Source organism: Hemitrygon akajei, chromosome 3 (genome assembly GCF_048418815.1).
Source record: "Hemitrygon akajei chromosome 3, sHemAka1.3, whole genome shotgun sequence".
Taxonomy (NCBI): Eukaryota; Metazoa; Chordata; class Chondrichthyes; order Myliobatiformes; family Dasyatidae; genus Hemitrygon; species Hemitrygon akajei.
The window spans coordinates 177,579,946-177,604,939 of NC_133126.1; the positions used below are offsets into that span (position 1 = coordinate 177,579,946).

General features: G+C 40.0%; 1 protein-coding gene across 5 annotated transcripts in view; it reads left to right on the forward strand.

Moving 5' to 3' along the window:
* The first annotated feature begins 238 nt into the window (after window positions 1-238).
* Window positions 239-24,994, forward strand: part of mffa (mitochondrial fission factor a) — a 36,701-nt gene continuing 11,945 nt past the window's right edge. For 2 of the 5 annotated variants that reach the window (XM_073041426.1, XM_073041428.1), the window contains exons 1-5: window positions 239-498; window positions 6,566-6,797; window positions 11,711-11,874; window positions 14,296-14,384; window positions 19,949-20,119. In XM_073041426.1, coding sequence (XP_072897527.1) covers window positions 6,584-6,797; window positions 11,711-11,874; window positions 14,296-14,384; window positions 19,949-20,119 — 638 coding nt within the window. In that variant the 5' untranslated portion in view covers window positions 239-498; window positions 6,566-6,583. The remainder of the gene's footprint in view (window positions 499-6,565; window positions 6,798-11,710; window positions 11,875-14,295; window positions 14,385-19,948; window positions 20,120-24,994) is intronic. The other 3 variants (XM_073041429.1, XM_073041430.1, XM_073041427.1) reach the window with 2 other exon arrangements.

Here is a 24,994-nt window from a genome sequence, read left to right on the forward strand (position 1 = left end):
ATATCCCTCCAAACCCCTCTCATCCATATACCTGTTTATTTCATCTAAATTATACAATTTAATCTAAACTTGATCGTGTGAACAGTTGGAAGACTTCCCTATCAAAGAGCCAACACAAAGTTAACAACCACCAACATCAAACCCCCCCAAGTGAAAACTGAAAACAGCGCATGCGTATGAGCTACTACAGGGCGAAGGTTCTTTCACGCGTGCGCACTCGTGCTTTATGGAGGTCCTCGCGAAAGTAATGCTGAGCATGCGCAGTGATCGGGTACGGGGACCTGATCGAACAAGCGCCGTCAGTTGTTTCGATTTCCCGGTGCTCGGCGTCAACCATCTCGAAATGGTTTCTCTCGTGTGAAGAGTTGCGGCAGGCCGTAGTGATTCGGGGCGGGAGGGGTGACCGGACCCGAGATCAAGATAAAATCAGCCTGCTGGCGGTTAAGCAGCCGTGGCCTGCTGCCGGGAACCGAGCCGCCGCATCCAGTGACAGCAAAGGTAAGTACAGAGAGGAGGGAAAAACCCTGGGGCAGAGGGGTAAATAAATAACTCGATGAGAATAACTTCAGGGGTCAGTGGCTTCTCTGACTTGACCTCCGTGTGGCAGGAGTGGAGGTGCTCCATCCCTGGGCTGAGGATCAAGGTCAGAGCCCGCGGCCAGGACAGATCGGAGGGCCCACAACCCACAAAATCAGCCGTCTAGACACCAGCGGCTCTTGTTAAAGTCAGTCGTGGCTGTTTTAGCAGAAGTGAAAGGGACATCAGGGTCTTTTGATGTCGAAGGTGGGGAGGAACGCAGTGATAGGGTAAATTTGTTTATTATTGTCACATGTGTCGGGCTGCTGTGAAAGGCGTAAATACCGCTCGTACAGATCAATTCATTTCAGCTGGGCGTTGACAACAGCAGAATGCGAATAAAGTGTTATAATTGCAGAGGAAGTGCAGTCCGGTGGATGCCAGGTCACTACGATGGAGATTGTGAGGTCAGGAGTCTATCTTATTACACAAGGGAGCCGTTTAATCGTCTTTTAACAGTGGGATAGGGGATGTCTCTGAGCCATAAATCCTACAAAAAGTAGTGGATCTGGCCTAGTACTTACGGGTAAAGCCCTCCCAACCTACATATCTACATGAAGCCCTGTCCTAGGAGGCCAGCATCCTTCAGCAGGGATCCCCACCACCCAAGTCATGCTCTCTTGCTCCAGGCTTCACGTAGAAGGTACAAGAGCCTCAGGACTTGCATCACTGGGTTCCCAGGTTGCACTACCCCTTTGGACAAAAGGGGATAACTTCACTAATCTTCACCTACCCCATAGCTGAAATGTTCCTGCAACCAATGGACTCACTTTCAAGGCCTCTTCTTCTCATATTCTCGTTATTTAAACCTGTTTATTTATTTTGCATTTGCACAGTTTGTTGTCTTCTGTGCTTTGGGTGTTCTTTCATTGATCCTGTTATAGTTACTATTCTATAGATTTGTCGAGTATGCCCGCACGAAAATGAATCTCAGGGTTGTATATGGTGTCGTATATGTATTTTGATAACATTTCAGGCTGTCAAGCTTGGGAAGGGGTGGGGGAGATGAGAATGTTAAGGTGAGTGAGGGTTTTAGATTACATTTGTTACTTTACCAGTTCCTTAAGGTTGTTATAGCCAGGGGACGCAGTGGAGACAAGCTCCCACTACCTATTAAATGCCTCAAATGGTGTGTGTCTCAAATAGCCCCTGACAACCAAGTCCAGCTCTTGGCTGACGTGTGTTGCTTAGTTACTAAGCCCAGTGGAACCGTTTCTCCTGACAGGAGAAGGGGCAAAGGCACCCTATGGTTGGCAGCTCATCTCGGAGAAGGAAAACTCTGATCTCAAACCTCTGCTTCCTTGAGGCTATACCCACTCATGGGGAGGCTTTGGGAGTAAACCCTAGGGAAAAAAAAACAGAAATGGAGACCTTAAGGCAGTCCTATGTTGAGTTCAATGATGACTGGAATCTGCTGCAATGCCATTGGTGCCAGTCTCTGCTGTTCCTTTCGATTCATCAGCTTCCTGGAGTGGGGGAGCCTGCTATATGGGCAACAGCTTGCTCTCCATATCGTGCTGCCCTGATGAGCGTATTACATAGACAGATGGTTCACCCCAACCAATGGAGGACCTACTGAGGTTTCCTTATAAAAGTAGCGAGGAGTGTAGACAGAGTACGTTGGAGGGGAGGCTAGCTTCTTTGATGTACTGAGTTGTCTCCAGATCCTTTGCTGCTTCTTCAATTCATAAGCAGAGCAGTTGCCATACCAGTTGCAATGGTTTATCCAGATAGGATGCTTTCTATGGTCCATAAAATTGAGAGAGGGTCAGTAGATCATGCCAAATTTCTTTATCCTTATGAAGTTGAAAGGTTTAATCACAGAAAAGTCGGGTGTATTGAGGTCAAGTTCTGTCACCACCAGTAAAAGGAACTGGAATTTGTTGTGGTTCCAGCCACTGTTTGTGCTCAGCTGGCGAGGGGAAGCACGTAATGGGAACAAGGGTGATTTAAAAAACTGTAAGCATAGTTGTCTCTGGCGCTTGTGCCAGTTCTAGTTTCCATGATGTACTGAGAACTGGCAGCCAATTCTTTCTTTGTTTTCCAGAAAACTTTTCAATTACATCCTGGTCAAATCTTTAGCACTAAAGATTTGAAGTTGCCTTTTATTTTAGTTTTTTATTTATTTAGTGATACCGTCCCTTCCAGCTGGCCCAACAAGCTGCACCGCCCAGCAACCCACCTATTTAACCCTAGCCGAATCACAGGACAATTTACAATGACCAATTAACCTACTAACCAGTATGTCTTTGAGGAGGAGACCAGAGTACCTGGGGAAAACTCATGCGGTCACGGAGAGAGCATACAGTATAAACTCCTTACAGACGGCACCAAAGTTGTACTCTGAGCTCCAGAACATCCCCAGCTATAACAGCATAACGCTAACCGCAATGCTACCTACTTAACTATGTTAACCAGAATTTAATATATTAAGTGATTAATGCAACATTTTCTTCACGTTTATGATCTTTTCCAAAATTTGCTAAATTCTGGAAAGTTATGGAAGACTGAAAATCAGCCACTGAAGGACTTGTTTGACAAGGGATGAAGACAGAGGTGGGGAACTACCCGCCAGCTAATTTCCATGGATGCTGCCTGACCTACTGAGTTCCTCCAGCATTTTATATGCGTTACTTTGGATTTACAGCATCTGCACAATTTCTTGTGTTTATGCAGCTAATTTAATATCTTTTATTGGAATTTGAGGAAGTAATACTCATTTAGGAAGCTCTATTATAATTAAACCTGGTCAACGTGATTTTATGAAACTTAAATGTTTGATACATTTAACTGAATTCTTTGAAGATGCAACAAGGAGAGCTGGTAGAGGTGAACACTAAGATTTCCAGAAGGCATTTGCTGATGCAATAAATGTTCTTTTATTGATGCAATGATAAAGGTAATTTTCAGATTGGAGGGATGTAAGGACTGTAGTACCCCAGGCTTAGTTCTTGGCCCTCAATTGTTTACTCATTATTTACATTAAAGACCTGGAGGAGGGAACAAAGTGTAAAATGGCATGTTACGGTAGGAACAAGGTGATTCTTTAACAGGTTATTGAATGAAAACCTGCCAATAGGGTTTATTGTAGGAAAGTATATTACTTTTTGTCAGACGAATCTGAATCAACGTCAGCATTTTTTCTCTGAGGCAGCAATCTTGCTTTGAAGTTAGGATTAATTAACACACATGCAGAAGTAATTAAAAAATTGCAGAGGCTGGAAATCTAAACTAAAAAGAGAAAATACTGGAAATGCTCTGCAAATTCTTCTGCTTCTCTTCCCATAAGTGCAGCCTGATATAAGCATTTCCAGTATTTTCTGTTTTTATTTGCAAAATAAGTACTATTTGTAGTGTACTTTTTTATTTTATCTTGGATGGATTGAAAAAATTGAGCAAGGGACATGTTCCTTCCTACAAAATGCAAGTAAAAACACAAAATAGTTTGCAGATGCTGGAAATCCATACAATGCCCGAGGAACTCAGCGAGTCAGGCAGCATCCACGGAAAAGAGTAAACAGTCGATGTCTTGTTAAATAAGTTACAGCTTAATGCTAGAATTTTTCAGATGCAGCTTAGAGGACCATGCAACTTCTTATTGGAGGCTATAGTGAGGAGGGAAGCAAAATGCAATTTATAATGGAACCAACTAGAGAGCAGGCCATTCTAGATTGGGTATTTAGCAATGAGGAAGGGTTAGTTAGCAATCTTGTTGTGCGAGGCCCCTTGGGTAAGAGTGACCATAGTATGGTGGAATTCTTCATTAAGATGGAGAGTGACATAGTTAATTCAGAAACAAAGGTTCTGAACTTAAAGAAGGGTAACTTTGAAGGTATGAGACATGAATTAGCTAAGATAGACTGGCAAATGATACTTAAAGGGTTGACGGTGGATATGCAATGGCAAGCATTTAAAGATCGCATGGATGAACTACAGCAATTGTTCATCCCAGTTTGGCAAAAGAATAAACCAGGGAAGGTAGTGCACCCGTGGCTGACAAGGGAAATTAAGGATAGTATCAAGTCCAAAAAAGAAATATATAAATTAGCAAAAAAAAAAGCGGCACACCTGAGGACTGGGAGAAATTCAAAGACCAGCAGAGGACAAAGGGCTTAATTAGGAAAGGAAAAAAAAATTATGAGAGAAAGCTGGCAGGGAACATAAAAACTGACTGTAAAAGCTTTTATAGATATGTGAAAAGAAAAAGGTTGGTCAAGACAAATGTAGGTCCTTTACAGTCAGAAACAGGTGAATTGATAAAGACATGGCAGACCAATTGAATAACTATTTTGGTTCTGTCTTCACTAAGGAGGACATAAATAATCTTCCGGAAATAGTAAGGGACCGAGGGTCTAGTGAGATGGAGGAACTGTGGGAAATACATGTCAGTAGGGAAGTGGTGTTAGGTAAATTGAAGGGATTAAAGGCAGATAAATCCCCAGGGCCAGATGGTCTGCATCCCAGAGTGTTTAAGGAAGTAGCCCAAGAAATAGTGGATGCATTAGTGATAATTTTTCAAAACTCCTTAGATTCTGGATTAGTTCCTGAGGATTGGAGGGTGGCTAATGTAACCCCACTTTTTAAAAAAGGAGGGAGAGAAACCGGGGAATTATAGACCGGTTAGTCTGACATCGGTGGTGGGGAAAATGCTAGAGTCGGTTATCAAAGATGTGATAACAGCACATTTGGAAAGAGGTGAAATCATCGGACAAAGTCAGCATGGATTTGTGAAAGGAAAATCATGTCTGACGAATCTTATAGAATTTTTTGAGGATGTAACTAGTAGAGTGGATAGGGGAGAGCCAGTGGATGTGGTATATTTAGATTTGCACACAGGAGATTAGTGTGCAAACTTAAAGCACACGGTATTGGGGGTATGGTATTGACATGGATAGAGAATTGGTTGGCAGAATATTGTGTGCAGTTTTGGTCCCCTAATCTGAGGAAAGATATTCTTGCCATAGAGGGAGTACAGAGAAGGTTCACCAGATTGATTCCTGGGATGGCAGGACTTTCATATGAAGAAAGACTTGATCGACTAGGCTTATACTCACTGGAATTTAGAAGATTGAGAGGGGATCTTATTGAAACGTTTAAAATTCTAAAGGGATTGGACAGGCTAGATGCAGGAAGATTGTTTCCGATGTTGGGGAAGTCCAGAACGAGGGGTCACGATTTAAGGATAAAGGGGAAGCCTTTTAGGACCGAGATGAGTAAAAACTTCTTCACACAGAGAGTGGTGAATCTTTGGAATTCTCTGCCACAGGAAACAGTTGAGGTCGGTTCATTGGCTATATTTAAGAGGAAGTTAGATATGGCCCTTGTGGCTAAAGGGATCGGGGGTATGGAGAGAAAGCAGGTACAGGGTTCTGAGTTGGATGATCAGCCATGATCATACTGAATGGCGGTGCAGGCTCAAAGGGCCGAATGGCCTACTCCTGCACCTATTTTCTATGTTTCTATTTTGCATGAACTTTGTTTTCAAAATCTAATTTGGGTAAAGATAAACATGATTTGTTCTGGTTAAAAGAGGAGAGAGAGTATCATAGAATTTTACAGCATAGAATGGAGGTATCTAATTAGTGGAATATAAACTGCAAATACAAAAAGAAAAGAAAGAAAATAATAAGTAATAACTATCGAGAACATGAGTTGAAGAGTGCTTAAAAGTGAATCCATAGGTTGTGGAATCGGCTCAGTGTTGGGGTGATTGAAGTTTTCCCCGCTGTTCAAGAGCCTGATGGTTGAGGGGTAATCACTATTCCTGAACCTTGCATTGGGGTAGGGGAAGTGTCTACAGAATACTCCCAATAATATTCCAGCAGTTGATGTTGACATTTCTGAGCTTCTGTAGTTGTTTATGATTGAAACGATTCTAAAGTTTCATTATACTCATGCATATTGTTTGTGTTTGACTTCCAGTGGAGATTTTGAGAGGTAACTAATTTTAAATTTTTTTTTTGGTCAATGTGCTTTATTCTCCTGGCAGTTATTACTTTCCAGTGTCATGAACGTAGCAGCATTTCCTTCTCCCACCAGTGATATGGCTGAAATTAACCGCATCCAGTATGAGATGGACTACACGGAGGGTATCAGTCAGCGAATGAGAGTGCCAGAGAGGCTTCAGGTTGCACCAGAAACTGCCGAGGATAGGTGGGCAAAAGGAGACTTTCCGAGCACCACGACTGTCATGGAGGTGCCAGAGAGGATTGTTGTAGCAGGTATTGTATTCCTGATTCAATCCAAAAGTCTTTAAATGTCTTATCAATAAGGATGTACAGTAGAATGGGTTGCACTTGAATCCGAGGGTGACCAATATCCTGGCAGGAAGGTTCGCTAAGGCTATTGGGGAGAGTTTAAACTAGAATTGCTGGGGGGGGTTTTGGAACTGAACTGAAGAGACGGAGGAAGGGCAGTGGAATAATACAGGGTTGTCATGATGGGAGATTTTAATTTCCCCAGTATTGATTGGCATCTCCCTAGAGCAAGGGGTTTAGATGGGGTGGAGTTTGTTAGGTGTGCCAGGAAGGTTTCTTGACACAATATGTAGATAAGGCTACAAGAGGAGAAGCTGTACTTAATCTGGTATTGGGAAATGAACCTGGTCAGGTGTCAGGTCTCTCAATAGGAGAATAGTGATCGCAATTCTATCTTCTTTACTATAGCATTGGAGAGGGATAGGAGCAGATAAGTTAGCAAAACGTTTAATTGGAGTAAGGGGTAATATGAAGCTATCAGGCAGGAACTCAGAAGCATAAAATGGGAGCAGATGTTCTCAAGGAAATGTACAGCAGAAATGTGGCAAATGTTCAGGGGATATTTGCATGGTGTTCTGCATAGGTACGTTCCAATGAGGTGGAAAGGATGGTAGGGTACAGAAACCATGGTGTACAAAGGCTGTTGAAAATCTAGTCAAGAAGAAAAGAAAAGCTTACGAAAGGTTCAAAAAACTAGTTAATGATAGAGATCTAGAAAATTATAAGGCTAGCAGGAAGGAGCTTAAGAATGAAATTAGGAGAACCAGAAGGCATTAGGAGAACCCCAAGGCATTCTACAAGTATGTGCAGAACAAGAGGATAAGACATGAGAGAATAGGACAGTGCAAAAGTGTGTATGGAACCAAAGGAGGTAACAGAGGTACTTAATGAATACTTTGCTTCAGTATTCACTACGGAAAAGGACCTTTGTGATTGTGGGGATGAGTTACAGCGGACTGAAAAGCTTGAGCATGTAGACATTAAGAAAGAGGATGTGCTGGAGCTTCAAGTTGGGTAAGTCATTGGGCTGGATGAAATATACCCCAGGCTACTGTGGGAGGTGAGGGAGGAGATTGCTGAGCCTCTGGCGATGATCTTTGCGTCATCAAGGGGATGGGAGAGGTTCCGAAGGTTTGGAGGGTTGCAGATGTTGTTCTCTTATTCAAGAAAGGGAGTAGAGATAGCCCAGGAAATTATAGACCAGTGAGTCTTACTTCAGTGGTTGGTAAATTTATGGAGAAGATCCTGAGAGGCAGGATTTATGATTAAGAATAGTCAGCATGGCTTTATCAAAGGCAGGTCATGCTTTACGAGCTTGATTGAATTTTTTGAAGATGTGACTAAACGTTTTGATGAAGGAGGAGCAGTAGATAAAGTAAATATGGATTTCAGCAAGGTATTTGAGAAGGTACCTCATGTAAGGCTTATTGAGAAAGTAAGGAGGCATGGGATCCAAGGGGACCTTGCTTTGTGTAACCAAAATTGGCTTGCGCACCGAAGGCAAAGAGTGGTTGTAGATGGGTAATATTCTGCATGGAGGATGGTGACCAGTGATGTGCCTCAGGGGTCTGTTCTGGGACCCCTACTCTTCATGATTTTTATAAATGACCTGGATGAGGAAGTAGAGGGATGGGTTAGTAAGTTTACTGATGACACAAAGGTGGGGGTGTTGTGGATAGTGTAGAAGGCTGTCAGAGGTTGCAGCGGGACATCGATATGATGCAAAACTGGGCTGAGGAGTGGCAGATGGAGTTGAACCCAGATAGCTGTGAGGTGGTTCATTTTGGTAGGTCAAATATGATGGCAGAATATAGTATAATTGGTAAGACTCTTGGCAGTGTGGAGGGTCAGAGGGATCTTGGGGTCCGAGTCCATAGGACACTCAAAGCTTCTACGCAGGTTGACTCTTGTTAAGAAGGCATACGGTGCATTGGCCTTCATCAATTGTGGAATTGAGTGTAGGAGCTGAGAGGTAATGTTACAGCTAAATAGGGCCCTGGTCAGACCCCACTTGGAATACTGTGCTCAGTTCTGGTCACCTCACTACAGGAAGGATGTGGAAACTATAGGATGCAGAGGAGATTTACAAGTATGTTACCTGGATTGGGAAGCATACCTTATGAATATAGGTTTGGCAAAATTGGCCTTTTCCCCTTGGAATGACGGAGGATGAGAGGTGACCTGATAGGGGTGTATAAGATAATGAGAGGCATTGATCAAGTGGATAGTCAGAGGCTTTTTCCCAGGGCTGAAATGGCTAGCATGAGAGGGCACAGTTTTAAGGTGCTTGGAAGTAGATACAGAGAAGATGGCAGGGGTAAGATTTTTTACACAGAAGATGGTGTGTGCATGGAATGGGCTGCCGGCAACAGTGTGGAGGCAGATACAATAGGGTCTTTTAAAATACCCTTGGATAGGTACATGGAGCTTAGGAAAATAGAGGGCTATGTGTTACCCTAGGTAATTTCTAAAGGAAGTACATGTTCGGCACAGCTTTGTGGGCTGAAGGTCCTGTATTGTGCTGTAGGTTTTCTGTGTTTCTATTTCACTTCTCATGACATTTAATTTAAATTAATCCTTTAATTATAATGCTGCTTGCACATCCTCGGGAACCACTCCCAAACTACATTCCAGGCAGTCTTAACACAGACGAAACATATGTACTGCTGTCCCTTTTTGGATATATCAGTATCTCACACTTCTCCACACTAGAGGAACCGGGATGATTCCTTTCCTGGCCTGAGAGAACAAGACTGACGCACTCAGGAAACATTTTTGTTGCAGTGAGCATTGGTCAGAAACAACTGTGGTCCGGAATAGGAGCAAAGTAGTTAATTTTAAGTAAGGAGAGAAAGGAAGATGCTTGCGTTTAATATTTAATTGTTGATGTGGTAGCTAGAAGCCACTGGACATTGCTACTGCAAGTTCTTTGGGCGCCTGAATTCTATGCACAAATGCCGGGTTCCACACAACTGCTATGTAACTGCTAATTTCCAAGATCAGTGCTATAACACTACCCATTTTTGTGCTTTTGAGTATTAGGTTAGATTGTGAGGACACTCAGTCCTCGTTTATTGTCATTTAGTAATTCATGCATTAAGAAATGATACAATGTTCCTCCAGTATGATATCACAAAAACACAAGACAGACCAATACTAACTTATAAAAACCACATAATTATAACATATAGTTACAACAGTGCAAAGCAATGCTGTAATTTGATAAGGGCAGACCATGGACACGGTAAAAGAAAGTCTCAAAGTCCTCGTTAGCCCATCATCTCACGTAGACGGTAGAAGGAATAAAAATTCTTCCTGCCATGAAACTCCAGCGCCGCAAAGCATCCCGATGCAGCCTCTGGAAGCATCCGACCACAGCCAACTCTGAGTCCGTCCGAAAAACTTCAAGCCTCTGACCAGCCCTCCGACACCGAGCACCATCTCTGCCGAGCGCTTCGACCCCGGTCCTGGCTGCCAAGCAACAGGCAAAGCCGAGGATTCGGGCCCTTCCTCTCCGGAGATTTCTTGATCGCACAGTAGCAGCGGCAGCGAAACAGGCATGTCAGAAGTTTCACCAGATGTTCCTCCGTGCTTCTCACGTCCGTCCCCATTAAATCAGGATTGTGCACAGCCCCTACTTACAGATAACAGATATTCATTCCTGGAGTGGCCGCGTGTGCTGCCATTTTCTCATATAATAGGAATATAATGGGAATATTACCATGTTCCCCGAGAAAGGAATTGGGTAAATATTAGATTCACTGCTGATGAGTATTAAAGCTCTCCCCGTCATCCAGGTTAAATTGATGTTGCACTGTAGTTGTAAATTGTGACCAGGACTTGGCATGAAACCATTATATTTCCAGTAAAATGGAAGGATTTGCTATTAAAGTAGGTCACCTGTTCATTCTTTCTGAAAAGTGATTTGCAATCACTAAAATCCTTTGTAGGTCATCTTAATTTTCAAATAGAACAGTACAGATCAGGGACAATCTGTGCCAATCATGATGCCTAAATAAACTAACTTCATCTGCCTGCACGTGAATTTTATTCTTCCTTTCCCTGCATGTTCATGTACCTATCTGCGTAGCTCATTAACTCTTCTATCATGTTCTCTGCAACCATCCACCCCGACAGTATATTCCAGGTACCTACCACTCTGTTTCAAAAAAATACTTGCCCCTCGCATCGCCTTTAAACTTACTTCCCTTACCCTCTAGTATTTGACATTTCTCCCCTTGAGGAACAAAAACTCTATATACCGTATTTATTCATTTTTTAAATTTTATAAACTTCTTCCAGGTCTCTCTCAGCTTCTGATGCTCCAGAGGAAATAATCCAAGTTTGGCTTACCATTTCTTGTAGCTAATATCCTCTAATCCAGGCAGCATCCTAATAAACCTCTTCTGCACCCACTGCAAATGCAGCTTAACTAAAGTTATATACATGTTAAATCTTTTATTGTGAATGGTAGTTTGTTATTTATTCATTTAAATCCTTCCTTTTGAATGGAGAGGATTAGAATGTTTGTTGCAGAGCCACTTCAGCACAGATAAAATATTACTAAGTTATCCTTGGCATTCTCCACCTCGTTTGACCATGGATGATCAGAAAATACTATCTATTTAAATAAGGAATAATGGAATGATAGGCCAAAGGACCTTTACCTTGCTTTATGACAAAATGACTCTTCATCATTATTATTCTCCCTCCCTAACCTTGATGATACTTGCATATTTCTTGCATAATTCTTAATAAGTTTTTGTTTGTAGGTTTTTTTCTGTAATTTGATTGAAGATTGTTGTATATTTTTGCATCTGTTCTTTCCACTCTAATTTTACACTTCCAAAGAGTGACAGACTTATTTATTCTATTAGGTGACCATAACCGTTCCAGACCAAGGGATTTGGATCTAATGACATCAACTCCTACAGAGCCTTTAGCATTGAAAACACCTCCACGAGTACTCACCCTAAATGAGCAACCTTTAGACTTCTTGGACCTAGAGCGGTCTGTTGTCTCAACTCCACAGACTGAGGAAGTGAGTGATACAACCCTTGCCCATTGTAGTTGTTGTACTGTTGCTAAATTAATTGATCTGAATAACAAATTGTGTAATATTGCTCTCACAACAGTTTTTGTGTGTGGGCGTACCTTCTTCTGAAGCAACTGGGGCTCATTTCCTTTCTGATAACTAAACTACCGGAATATCCATGTGGGATTAGTGATTATTTGCTTTGTATTGTTTTTGTATTAGATGGGAAATCTGCTACAATGAACTAGCATTTACAATTTGACAATTTTTGCACATGTTTTAGCAGGCATCTAAATATTTTTAGTGAACTATCATTTGGTGCTGATAAATCTGTTTGATTTAGTTAAACTTCTGGTCAATGATGAACCCCTCTTCAACTATGAAGTCATTGTAAAATCTGTTCTGGACATGTACATTTTTAAATACTTAAGTATCTCATGTTGATCGTGAAACTTGAAAATACTTTTCTGCGCCTGGTGCTCTCCACAGGTGGTATGCAAGATGTTAGGTTCTTTGATGTACTCCATTATTTCAGTCTCTACATTTTCCCTTAATCTAGTGACTCGTATTACTGGCTATTGCTTTTTTTAAATTTGGTTTTTGTGCTTCCTCTCATTATTACTATAATAATGTGGTCAAATCCTCTATTAACAATCAATTTGCTTAAAACATGCTATTTATATATAGAAATATTGGCTCAACTGGCCTGAAATAAGTAAATGCTGGTCTTTGATGCATTTATTCAGATAGATACTTTATTGATCCCAAAGAAAATTACAGTGCCGCAGTAGCATTACAAGTGCACAAATAAACAAATCTTAGAAGTGAAGAAAGACTAAACAATAAGTTATGTCAAACAGTCTAACAAGAGGGAGGTCATCACTTCCCCGGCTATAGGTTGACTCATTATAGAGCCTCATGGCCGAGGGCAAGAATAACCTCACATAGTGCTCTTTGGAACCCCATAGTTGTCTTAGTCTATTACTGAAGTGCTCCTCTGTTCAGTAAGGGTAACATGCAGAGGGTGAGAAACATTGTCTAAAATTGCCAGGAGTTTCCGTAGGGTCCTTTGTTCTGCCATAGCCTCCAGTGTGTCTAGTCTGACTCCTATAACAGAACCTGCCTTTCTAATCAATTTATTGAACCTGTTGGCATCACCCTTATTGATGCCATTGCCCCAGCACCACCACATAGAAGATTGTACTGGTGACAACAGACTGGTAGAACATGTGAAGGAGAGGCCTGCACACTCCAAAGGACCTCAGTCTCCTCAGGAAGTGGAGGCAACTCTGGCTCTTCTTGTACACAGGCTTTGTGTTGGTGCTCCATTCCAGTCTGTCATCCAGGTCAACCCCCAGGTACTTGTAGGTCCTCACCATCAGTAGTACAGGGAGCAATGCAGGCTTAGTCTTCCTCAAGAGCTGCAGATGATTCAGCTTGCACCATTTGACAAAGTCCACCACCAGGGCCCTGTATTCATCCTCCTGTCCTCGCTTTATACACCCAACTATTGCTAAGTCATCAGAGAATTTCTACAGATGACATCACTCAGTGTTGTATCTAAAGTCCAAGGTATACAGGGTAAACAGGAAGGAAGTCCCTTGTGGGGTCCCAGTGCTGCTTAAGGCCATGTTTAATACATTCACCGCTCTGAAGCCACACAAACTCATCTGTCAGTCAGGTAGTCCATTATTCAGGAAACAGTGGAAGTGCCAACCTGCATTGAACAGAGCTTTTCCCCCAGAACTGGAGGTTGTATGGTATTAAAGGCATTTGAGAAACCAAAAAGACATGATCTTCACGGTGCTGCCCTGCTTATCCAAGTGGGAATAGGCTCTGTTCAGCAATAGATGACAGTATCATCGACTCCAATGTGCTCCTGGTAGGCAAACTGCAGGGGATTGGGCTGATCTGACCAGGGGTCAGAGGTTTGCCAGGACTAGCTTTGCTGGGGTGTGGGTCTTCATGATGAGTAAGGACAAGACCACTGGACAGTAGTCATTCAAGGTTCTCAGTTGACAGTTCTTGGGTACTGGGACCACACATGATGTTTTCCATTCAGTCGGGACCTTTTCCAGACTGAGACTCAGATTGAGCTCAGCTGCTCAGCACACTCCTTCAGGACCTTGGGCTTCACACCATCCGTCCCAATATTTTATCGAATTCACAGAATAATTTATTGAATTTTAGGGAGAATAAATTTCTCTGGAGAAGTTGGAAATAGGGAAACCTGATTGTAGCTGGAGGGATGACTGATTTTACTCATTATCATGCTTGCTTTAGTTTTCAGCTTTTAGTATGCAAATTACTTGAGTATTGAAATCTTCCTGTGAAAGACCAAGATTGGAGATCACTTGTGGATTAATTAGACAAATATTTTTTCTTTTAAAAGAAAAAGAGATGCTTAATCTTTTTTTTCATCCTCAGGGTCGCTCACATGCTCGTATAAGGAGGGAACGTTCAATGAGTGAAAATGCCACCCGACCAAATGGGCAGCTTGTCCGAACAGAATCCATGTGAGTAGGTCTCCGGTGATAATTATATTCAATCTACATCATACTTGCTTTTTGTGTTCCGTTGTTTTTTGGTATGTTCTCACCCCAGGTGATCATTTGTGTTTTTGATGACACGTGGAATGGTTGATAATTTGTATGTAAAAGTCGATAACTTGAATGTTTAGTTTACATGTTTTTAAAGAAAAAGAGCAACCTGTTTGACACTCCAGTGGTGCTACAAAATTTGTGAACCCTGTAGAAATTTCTCTATTTCTGCTTGATAATGACCTAAAATGTGATCAGATCTTCACGCAAGTCCTGAAACGAGATAAAGAGAACCCAATTAAATAAATAACACTAAAAACATTATAATTCATTTATTTATTGAGAAAAAAATATCCAATGTTACATGTATTTGTCGGAAAAAGTATGTGAATCTTTGCTTTCAGTAACTGGTATGATTCCCCCCCCCCCCCCCCCCCATACAACAATAACTTCAATCAAATGTTTCTAGTAACTGTTGATCAGTTCTGCACATCAGCTTGGAAGAATTTTAGCCATTTTTCCATTTCTCCTTACAAAACTGCTTCAACTCTGGGATGTTGTTAAGTTGCATGAACTGCTTGCTCTAGGTCCTTCAACAACATTTGTGTAGGATTAAGGTCAGGACTTCGCCCTGGCCATTCCAAAACACAAATTTTCTTCTTTTTAAACCATTCTGTTACTGGTGTACTCTTATCTTTCAGGTCATTGTCTTGTTGCATTATCCAACTTCTATTAAGCATCAGATGACAGACTGCTTCCCTGACATTCTTCTTTAAAATGTCTTGATACAATTTTGAATTCATTGTTTCCACAGCAATTGCAAGCTGCCCAGGCCCTGAAGCAGCAAAGCAGCCCCAAACCATGATTCTCCTTCCACCACGTTTCACAATCGGAATGAGATTTTGGTGTTGGTGTGTAGTGCCCTTTTCCCTCAAAACATAGCGTGTGTATTTCTGTCAAAAAGTTCAACTTCTGTCTCATCTGTTCACAGAACATTGTCCCAGAGGTGTTGTGGAACATCCAGGTTGTCTTTGCAAACTTGAGACATACAGCAATTTTTTTTTTTCGGAGAGCAGTGTTTTTTCCAAGAATGAACACTATTCTTGTTCAGTGTTATTCAGTGTTATTTTCCAGTGAACACATGAACAGAGAGTTTAGCAGGTTCTAGAGATTTCTGCAGGTCTTTTGCTGTTATCCTTGGGTTCTCTTTCACCTCCTTCAGCATTGCTCGTTGTGCTCTTGATGTGATCTTTGCAGGACGCCCACTCCTAGGGAGAGTAGCAACAGTACTGAATGTCCTCCATTTGTAGACACTGTGGACTGATGAACACTTAGGTCTTTAGAAATGCTTTTGTAGCCTTTTCCAGCTTCATGCATCTCTGCAATTCTTCTAAAGTCCTCTGAAAGTTGTTTTAATTGAGGCACAGTGCACGTAAACAGATCTTTCCTGAGAAGAGCAGGCTCTGTCAGTAACCTGACTTTGTGTGTCTTTATAGGGCAGGGTACCTCAGCAACCCACACATCCAATCTCATCTCCTTGATTGGAACACCTGGCTCCAAATAGCTTTTGTACCCCAGAGGTTCACATACTTTTTCCAATAAAAAAATGTAATATTGTACCATTTTTCTCAATAAATAAATTAATAAGTAGAATATTTTCTGTGTTATTTATTTAATTGCATTCTCTTTAGTTTTAGGACTTGCATGAAGACCTTATCACATTCTAGGTCATATTTATGCATAAAGAGAAAATGCTACAGGGTTCATAAACTTTCTAACATTTGTTCTAAATTACATTTAATTGCTTGTTGAAATACACATTTCTTTAGCTCTGAACAAAGTTCGTTGTTCTATTATGTGTACCTCATCTTCCTGCAAAGAAACTGCATTTCTTTTCTCTTATTCCATTTCTAGAAGGTGAAGTAGGGCTAAACATTTTATAGTAGCTAATTGTACTGTTTGCCTAATGCTATCCTTTCTATAATTAAGTACCGGTAATCCAGGTGAGTTTTACAATTCTTGAATGCTTTTTTTTTCCCTTCAACTTATTGTCATTAGTCACTATTTGAGTTTAACAATTGAGATTTTTTTTAAATCAAGTAGTGAGAGAAAATCTGATCTGTAGTTAAAATCACTCTAATGTGGATTAAGTTTAAAGATGATAAATTAGGGAAGGATTAGAGTTGGTGGGTCGTAGCTGGAAAGGTTATCCATGCCCTTTGGATTGGGTTGAAAGTACAAAATACATTTTATCAGCTGAAATTGTGAAATTTGAGGATGTGTGTATCAATGGTGTAAGATAGTTAAATTCAATGAAGATGTTTGCTTGTATCAAACATATGTCTTGGATGGCACGGTAGCATAGCTGTTAGCATAACACCAGTGACCAGAGTTCTATTCCGCTGCTCCCTGTGAGGAATTTCTACGTTCTCACCACGACTGTGTGGGTTTCCTTCAGGTGCTCTGGTTCCCTCCCAAATTCCAAAGGGTTAGTAGGTTAGTTAGTCACATGGGTGTAATTGGGTGGCACAGAGTCATTGGGCTGGGGCGGCCATTTACGATGCTGTATCTTTAAATAAAATCATGTCAATGCTAAATATAGTCGCATTGACATGTACGTCCAATGATTTCATTAACCGGATAACTACTGAGTTTATTTCACCTGCTCAAAAGATATTTGTGGGATGGTGAGAAGTTTCTTCTTATTTGTAGTAAAATCTTAATTGCGTTTAAGATTTTGCTACAAATTTCAAACCAGCTATTTTTAATAGTTTTGGTTTTGGTATAATTTATCACATTTGCAGATGGGGATTGGGGAATTTTTATTTTGCTCATGGTCCTCTCCAATTGTATATGGCAACATTGGCAACTTACTAATGTTTAAAGTTGTATTGATTAATGATTGTAGACTAATAAATAAACTGAAGCCAAAGAATTTTATAAATGGGAGAAACAATTCTCTATTTATTTTGAGTGATTCTGAAATAAGTTTATATCGGCCTTTCCATTTGTAGAACACACCTGGAAAATAGGCAGCTTGACATTCTGAACTCTGATCTTTCCTCATCATTCATCATACAATTAAATTCATTCCCAAAAAATACCACTGTTATTAAATCTGAAAGGCCAGAAATAGGCAAGATGCATTGACAATTTAAAATTATTGAGGTTTTTTTAAATCTCAATTTCATCCACATACTGCATCATTTAGGTTTCTAAAGCATTCCAAAATTCTAAGACCATATGTTTGGGGGGGGAGGGGGTAAGAAATTGTTTATTTATAGAACAAAGAATTTCGTAGCTTTGATATTTCAAAGAGAAAATTGAGAGTAAAATTTGATTCTTAAAGACCCTGGGCAATTTTTTCAACTGCATTTCTTCCATTTCTCGCCCCATCCTCCCTCCACCCAACCGGGGATAGGGTTTCTCTTTTTCTCACCTACCACCCCACCAGCCTCTGTGTCCAGCACATAATTCTCCAAAACTTCTGCCATCTCCAACTGGATCCCACCAAGAAACGTATCTTTCCTTCCCGCCCCACCCCCCCAACCACTTTCTGCTTTCCGCAGGGATCGCTCCCTATGCGACTCCCTTGTCCATTCGTCCTTCCCCACTGATCTCCCTCCTGGCACTTATCCTTGCATTCAGAACAAGTGCTACACCTGCCCCTACACCTCCTTCCTCACTACCGTTCAGGGCCCCAAACATTCCATATAGATGAGGTGATACTTCACCTGTGAGTCTGTTGGGGTCATATACAGTATTCGATGTTCCTGTGTATCAGTAAGACCCGACATAGATTGGGAGACCGCTTCGCCAGTATCTACACTCCATCTGCCAGAACAAGTGGGATCTCCCAGTGGCCATCATTTTAATTCCACTTCCCCGTATGTCCATTCATGGCCTTCTCTACTGTTGTGATAAGGCCACACTTAGGTCGGAGGAACAACACCTTGTATTCCATTTGGGTAGCCTCCAACCTGATGGCATGAACATCCATTTCTCAAACTTCCAGTCATGCCTCACCCTTTACCACTTCCCATCCCCTTTTACCTCCCTCACCTTATCTGCTTGCCTACCCATCACCTCCCTCTGGTGTTCCTCTCCCCCACCCCCTTTTCCTTTCTTCCATGGCCTTTTGTCTCTTTCACCAATCAATTTTCTAGCTCTTTGCTGCATCCCTCCCCCTCCAAGTTTTACTTATTGCCTGGTATTTCTCTCTCCCCTCCTCCCATCTTTCAAATCTACTACTCAGCCTTTTTTTTTCTCCAGTCCTACTGAAGGATTTCGTCCCGAAATGTTGACTCAGCATTTTTCCATAGATGCTGCCTGGCCTGCTGAGTTCCTCCAGCATTTTGTGTGTGTTTCAATGATTAGCAAAGTGGGATTCTCCTTTGATTACTATTGAACCAGAATGAGCCGTAGTATTAGATACTTAACTGTCTCTTCTAACTTTGTTTTTGCCACCTTAGTATTCTTCCATTTGGTTTTCAATTAACATTATTCTGTCTAACAACAAAAAGCCTCCGGGGTTAAGTACCCAGAATGTGATGCTTCTGTTTAATTTCAGCTGTGCTTTATATTCAGGTATCTGTTGTCTACATATTTCTGCTTCTGTACATACTAGCTTTTAATTCTCCACTTAAAAGGTGAAAAGTTGTCAGTTGGCAGGCACATAAGTTGATTACAGTTCAGAACTAGCTTACTGTAATAGTAACTGGTACTGATTAACCATACTGCTCCTAATCTGTTGTATTCCTGTAAAATCAAACTTTTCTAATGTCAAATCATAATTTAACATTCAGTACTGCATCTAAAATCCAGAGGATAATCTTTTTTTTAATTCATTGACTCCAAATGTAACAAGGGGAGCTAATTAACTAACATCATGTGTAGATTTATTTTTTAAAGTTACACTGTTGTTATTTATGGGCAGGTTAGCGTTATATATGTTGTTAATTTAAATTATTTTAAATATTTAAATTATTTTAAATTATTTAAAATATTTCTCATTTAAAATAAAGCAATGCCAGTTGTGCAAGCCAAGAGGATCTCTGATACTGCTTCTGAATTAAAGTAGATATTGATTTGATTGAGTGGATTGAAATGTGTCTATTGATTGACTTTATAGTTCTGATTTCTGAATAGTTCCTTAAAAATGCAAATAGTAGATGGAGCCTGTGGGAGGGGAAAATGGGAGTTAATTCTTACATAGTATTAGCATTATGAATGAAATATGCTCTGTGGGGATTCTCTTGGCAATGCCCATTTTTGCCTGCTTTCAATTTCAGTGTTTGCTGAAGAAAATAGTGATCCAAAATTTGCTGATATTTTGAAAAGTATTTATTTAAAACAGTCAAAGTAAATCATAAAATTCCATCTAAAGTTTAAGCTTGCATTAAATGTAAACAGTATTAAGAGTTTGGAAGTAAGCTACAAGTACACTTCAGTATCATTCGTGAAGCTTTTCTGATATTTGTAGTTCTGTCTAAATCTGATTTCCATGTTTTTCTCTTGCTCTGTTGTGTACATGTGAACAGTGTGACACCAGCCCCCCAACCTCAACCTCAGCCTCGTCTTTATCCTCCACTCATCTCCTCTGAAGATGGACCAAACGCATACTCTCCTCATGGCATTTTGTCAGTAATCCACTCTACCACCCGTAGGGCCTACCAGCAAGTCATGGACATGCTAGATGAAAATCGCAGAAGGTGATTGGCTGTTGGACTTGTGTTGTGCTGTGATACAGTTGAGGTTACTATTTGCTTTCCATGGGCTTTCCTTTCCATGATGTATGCATTTAGAAACAATTGTTTATGTCTGAAACCATGTTGATATTTAAAAAGTGAGTCCAAAATTCACTTTTAACTAATTGATAGCAATGTATCTATTTGTTTCATCATTTTCCCTGTACTATGGGCTCTTGTTGTCAGTTGGTAGGATGACTTAGAACATGGGAGCATGGGGAAAAAATGGATTCCATCTTAATATGTGAAATTTCTTTTGCATTCATTAACCATTCAGATATTGATTATCGCAGTCTCAGTCTCAATATTGTCAACTTAACCTACAGTCCTATTGTTACAACTATTGTTTTTCAATCATAGCTTATCCAAGATTGATTATTTGCCAATCACTTGGGCACCCCGAGCTAAGTTAAAGAAAAGTCAGTCTGTCAAGATTACAGTGTTTTTCACTCTTTAGTAAAGCTCAGTAAAGTTTTAGTGTGTGTATGTGTGTTTGTGTATGTATATACACATGTACATTTATACAACTATGCAAAAGTCTTAGGCACGTAAAGAAAATTCTGTAAAGTGAGGATGCATTCAAAAATGATGAAATGAAAGATTTCTAAATGTCAAAAAAATTACAGAGCAGTAAAAACTAAATCAGATCAATATTTGGTGTGATTACCCTTTGCCTTTAAAACTGCATCAATTTTCTTAGGTATACTGCCATATCGTTTTGATAAGAAAATCGGATGTTCAGTTGTTTCAAGCAACCAGGTACATTTCTTCTGCAGAGCTTGTCTGTCTTGCTCTGCTTCTTGCCCTCCAGGTAATCCCACACAACCTCGATGATGTTGAGATTAGGGCATTCTGGAGGCTATACCATTTGAAACCATATAAAAATATCTAGGCTGCCTAAGACTTTTGCACAGTCCTAATGTACACTATATAGCGTACATGATTGCAAAGTTATACTTAGGTTCTTGTTCCTCCCTTCAATCCTGTTTACTAACAATTTCTAATTGTGCCTGATACATGAATTATACTAATTTAGATAAAGATAGCATCATTAAAGTAATGCTCCAGAGGAGGATGGAATTAACTAGTAGTTTGATATTTTTTTCTCTCTCCAAGGTCCACCTCTGGTAAGTTAATCATTAACTGTAGACTTAGTGAATCTAACATAGCTGCATCTGGGCTTTTCTTCAGTGCAATTCAATCTGGCTAGTGTGATTCTTAGAAATCTAAGTTTTCTTTACAACACTGAAAATCACTAGTATGGAAGTGGTTTTTTTTATCCTCCAATTTTCGTGCTATGCTTTTCCTTATTTTGCTAGTCAAAAGCTTGCCACAATGGTACTTGACCTACTTGTGAAAAAAGGCTATCCAAACACTAGTATGTTAGTTGTTTTCAGAAATGTCTATTTACATTGGCTGAATCAAAATATATTAATAGAATAATTCTTGCTTCTGTAAAATGTATCGGTGAGCTATAATTTTCTCATAACGTAGAATAAGGCTTTTAAATCTAATGAGTCTTTGCTGGTTCTGGGAGCAGTCCCATCAATCATATTTGCTGTCTGGCTCTTGTGTGTCCATCAATTCCACCCTGATTCTCCCAATAAAATAAATCAATGGCAATCAATAGAAAAACATTTCCAAGAGTTGAAGGTCACTCATCTTGACCCTAAGAAATTGCCACAGGAATTCATAAGGGTACTATTCTCGGCCCAACTATCGTAAGTTGCTTCACCAGTGTCTTTTCTGCCATCTTAAGGTCAGAAGTAGGAATGTTATCTGTAACTCCACACAAGTGACACCCAAGGTCAGGGTCAGACTCAGTCACTGGAGCTGTGACTCAGCTGTGCTGGCTTTAAAGTTAAAAATTGTAACAATACCAAAATTAGCTGTGGCTGATTGTGAGAAAGTTATAAGTCATAAGAAAATAACAGCCACTGAATTAGAAAAGGCTGCAAGATACAACAAAATCTATGGATAATGTTGTAACTGTAGTATCGAATACCAAAGCTAGTTTCTGGCTGACCAGGCTGTTCAAGTAGAATTACAACATTGGCATCTACCTAACAGGTAGAGGTAAGAATCCATGTGATCTTTTCACAAAAAAGGCAAGAAAAATTCAATCTGACCAATGTCTCGCATATCAGTCTACTCACAATCATCAGCAAAATATGGAAAATGTTGTCACAGTACTGTAAAGGCACATTTTCCCAAACCCTCTTCAATGTCGTCCTGTTTGAGTTTTGTCAGACCACTTGACTTCAGAAGTCATCATAATCTTGGTCCAAACATGGACCTAAAAGCTGAATTCCAGAGGTCAGAGTAATTGCGCTTGACATCAAGGCAAATTTGTCTGAGTGAGGCATCAAGGAGTTCCATAAAATAAGTACTGGAAATCAAGATGAAATCACTCCAATGGTTGGAATCATACCTTGCACAAAAACAGATAGTTGTACAGTAGTTGTTGGATATCAGTAATCTCAGCCCAAGACATCTCTGCAAGAATTCCCTAAGGCTCAGATATCTTCAGGCACTTCATCAATGACTTTCCTTCCATCGTAAGGTCAGAAATGGGGATGTTAACTGATGATTATTCAGTTCTAGCCGCAACTCCTCAGCAGATGTGAACTGATCCATGCCTCTGCAAAGAGCAACATTCCTATTTTTATTTTTACAGTTGCGCGGACTAACCATTGCTCTGAGCGGGAAATTTTCACATGACCTTAAAATTGCGCGGCACATTATCAAGTCAAGTCACTTTTATTGTCATTTCGACCATAACTGCTGGTACAGTACATAGTAAAAATGAGACAACGTTTTTCAGAACCATGGTGTTACATGACACAGTACAAAAACTAGACTGAACTATGTAAAAAAAAACAACACAGAAAGCTACACTAGACTGCAGACCTACACAGGACTACATAAAGTGCACAAAAACAGTGCAGGCATTACAACAAATAATAAACAGGACAATGGGGCAAGGTGTCAGTCCAGGCTTCGGGTATTGAGGAGTCTGATATTTTAAAAATTATATGTAATATAATTATAATATACTATATATATATATATATAATTATATATTATATTATATTTTTAAAATTCCAGCAGTGCAGCAACAAAGGCTATGTGCACAGAAGCATTTCAGTCTCTGTGCAGCCACACATCCACGGAGTTTAGTGGCAATGAGACCAAGACAAAATTTAGGTATGGGGTGGTAAGTGGCAAGTAACATGAACTGAAAATGGGAATTGAACATTTGCACGTGGTGGAAATCTGAAATTAAAAAGAAATATTGTCGCTCTTTTATTGTTGTGTCTAAATCCTGGAACTCCGTGCCAAGCAGCATTTTGGATACACTTCCCCAAAGGTGCAGCAGTAGTTCAAGAAGCTGGCACTTCTGTGAGTGAATTAGGGATGGCCAATAATTACTACTCTTGCCACAATGCCCCGATGAAGAAAAATGAATTGTATATAAAAAAAAACACTTGCTGTCCTTAGCAGGGCACAGGCTGAAAGGATGACAAAGGCAGAAATACCAGGATAATCTCTTCAACCATTGCACTAAGCAGTACCATAGAAAGCTGTGATATCATGATCAATTTCTTTAGATACCTGTAATAGGGTTTCATTGACTTTACTCAGCTGAATTCCCACATGCAGCTGCTTATAGCAATTAAATTTATTCAAAATATTGAACAAATCTAAAATACAGAAACTAAACCCTTAACGATGCACTCTTATACTCACTGCCAGGAATATTCCTGAATCATCCATATTAGAGGGCAGACCTGACCTGTTGTTTCCATTTTGTTAGGCATAATGGTGTACGCTTGTTACTTTAATATATTGAAAGTTTATCTTGTGCTTATTTGTGATTATATAATGTTACTAAATTCTATTTATCAATAATAGTTGTGTAATAAGTCATATTTGGGTACTCCTTCCTACATGCATAGGGAAAATGCTATGCAACCCCTTCCTTCAGCATTCAGTAAGATCATAATTGATCATTTGGCCCATCTTCTTTTCCATCAGTTGCTAAAGATCTATGCTAATCCATAAGAAACGCTGTTTTATACGGTGTATGAACTTTATAGTTGTTATAAATACAGTCATCAATGTGGTACTGTACTGTTCATACCATCCAGCAAAGTAGTGAGAGGGTGCTCAGCTGTGATGATGGAATTGTAGTCAGTGCCACTGCTTTTCAATTTATCAAATATTCAACTCTGATATAAAATCCATGTTAGTTTATTTTTTGAGTAGGATTTATTTTTCGAGCATTGTCTTTGGTATAATTTTATGTGTTGGAGAGCTGCGTGGCTCCACTTTCTCAATAAGTGTTTAAAACTGCAGTTTATATTTGGTTCATTATTTCTATAAATATTTATATGAAGAAATTCATGAAAGTGAATTTTGGACCTGTCTGTCATACCTTTCATTTACTTTTATTTGCCTGTATTAATCTAGTGTTTATTGGCATAGTTGTAACTCATATAACCCATTAGCTTTACTAATTAATTACACATTTCAGATGATTTGTACTTTACTGCTGTGTTGTAATCTGCACTCAGATGGATTGGCCAACACTCAGCTCAAATGGAGCAGTCCACAGCAGAATTCTTGCATGTAAAAATCATGTTACAGATTTTCATCATGAATATTATGACACATTTGAACTGAGTTTAACATTCCAGATATGCAGGAATGAAACTTAGTTTACATTTTTTTCTCAGCTTGAGCCAAATGATGAAGTACACTTAGAACTTGATTAGAACAAGCAGATCCCTGTGTTTCATCAACCTGTTTCTGTCAACCTCCACTTGATCTTATGTG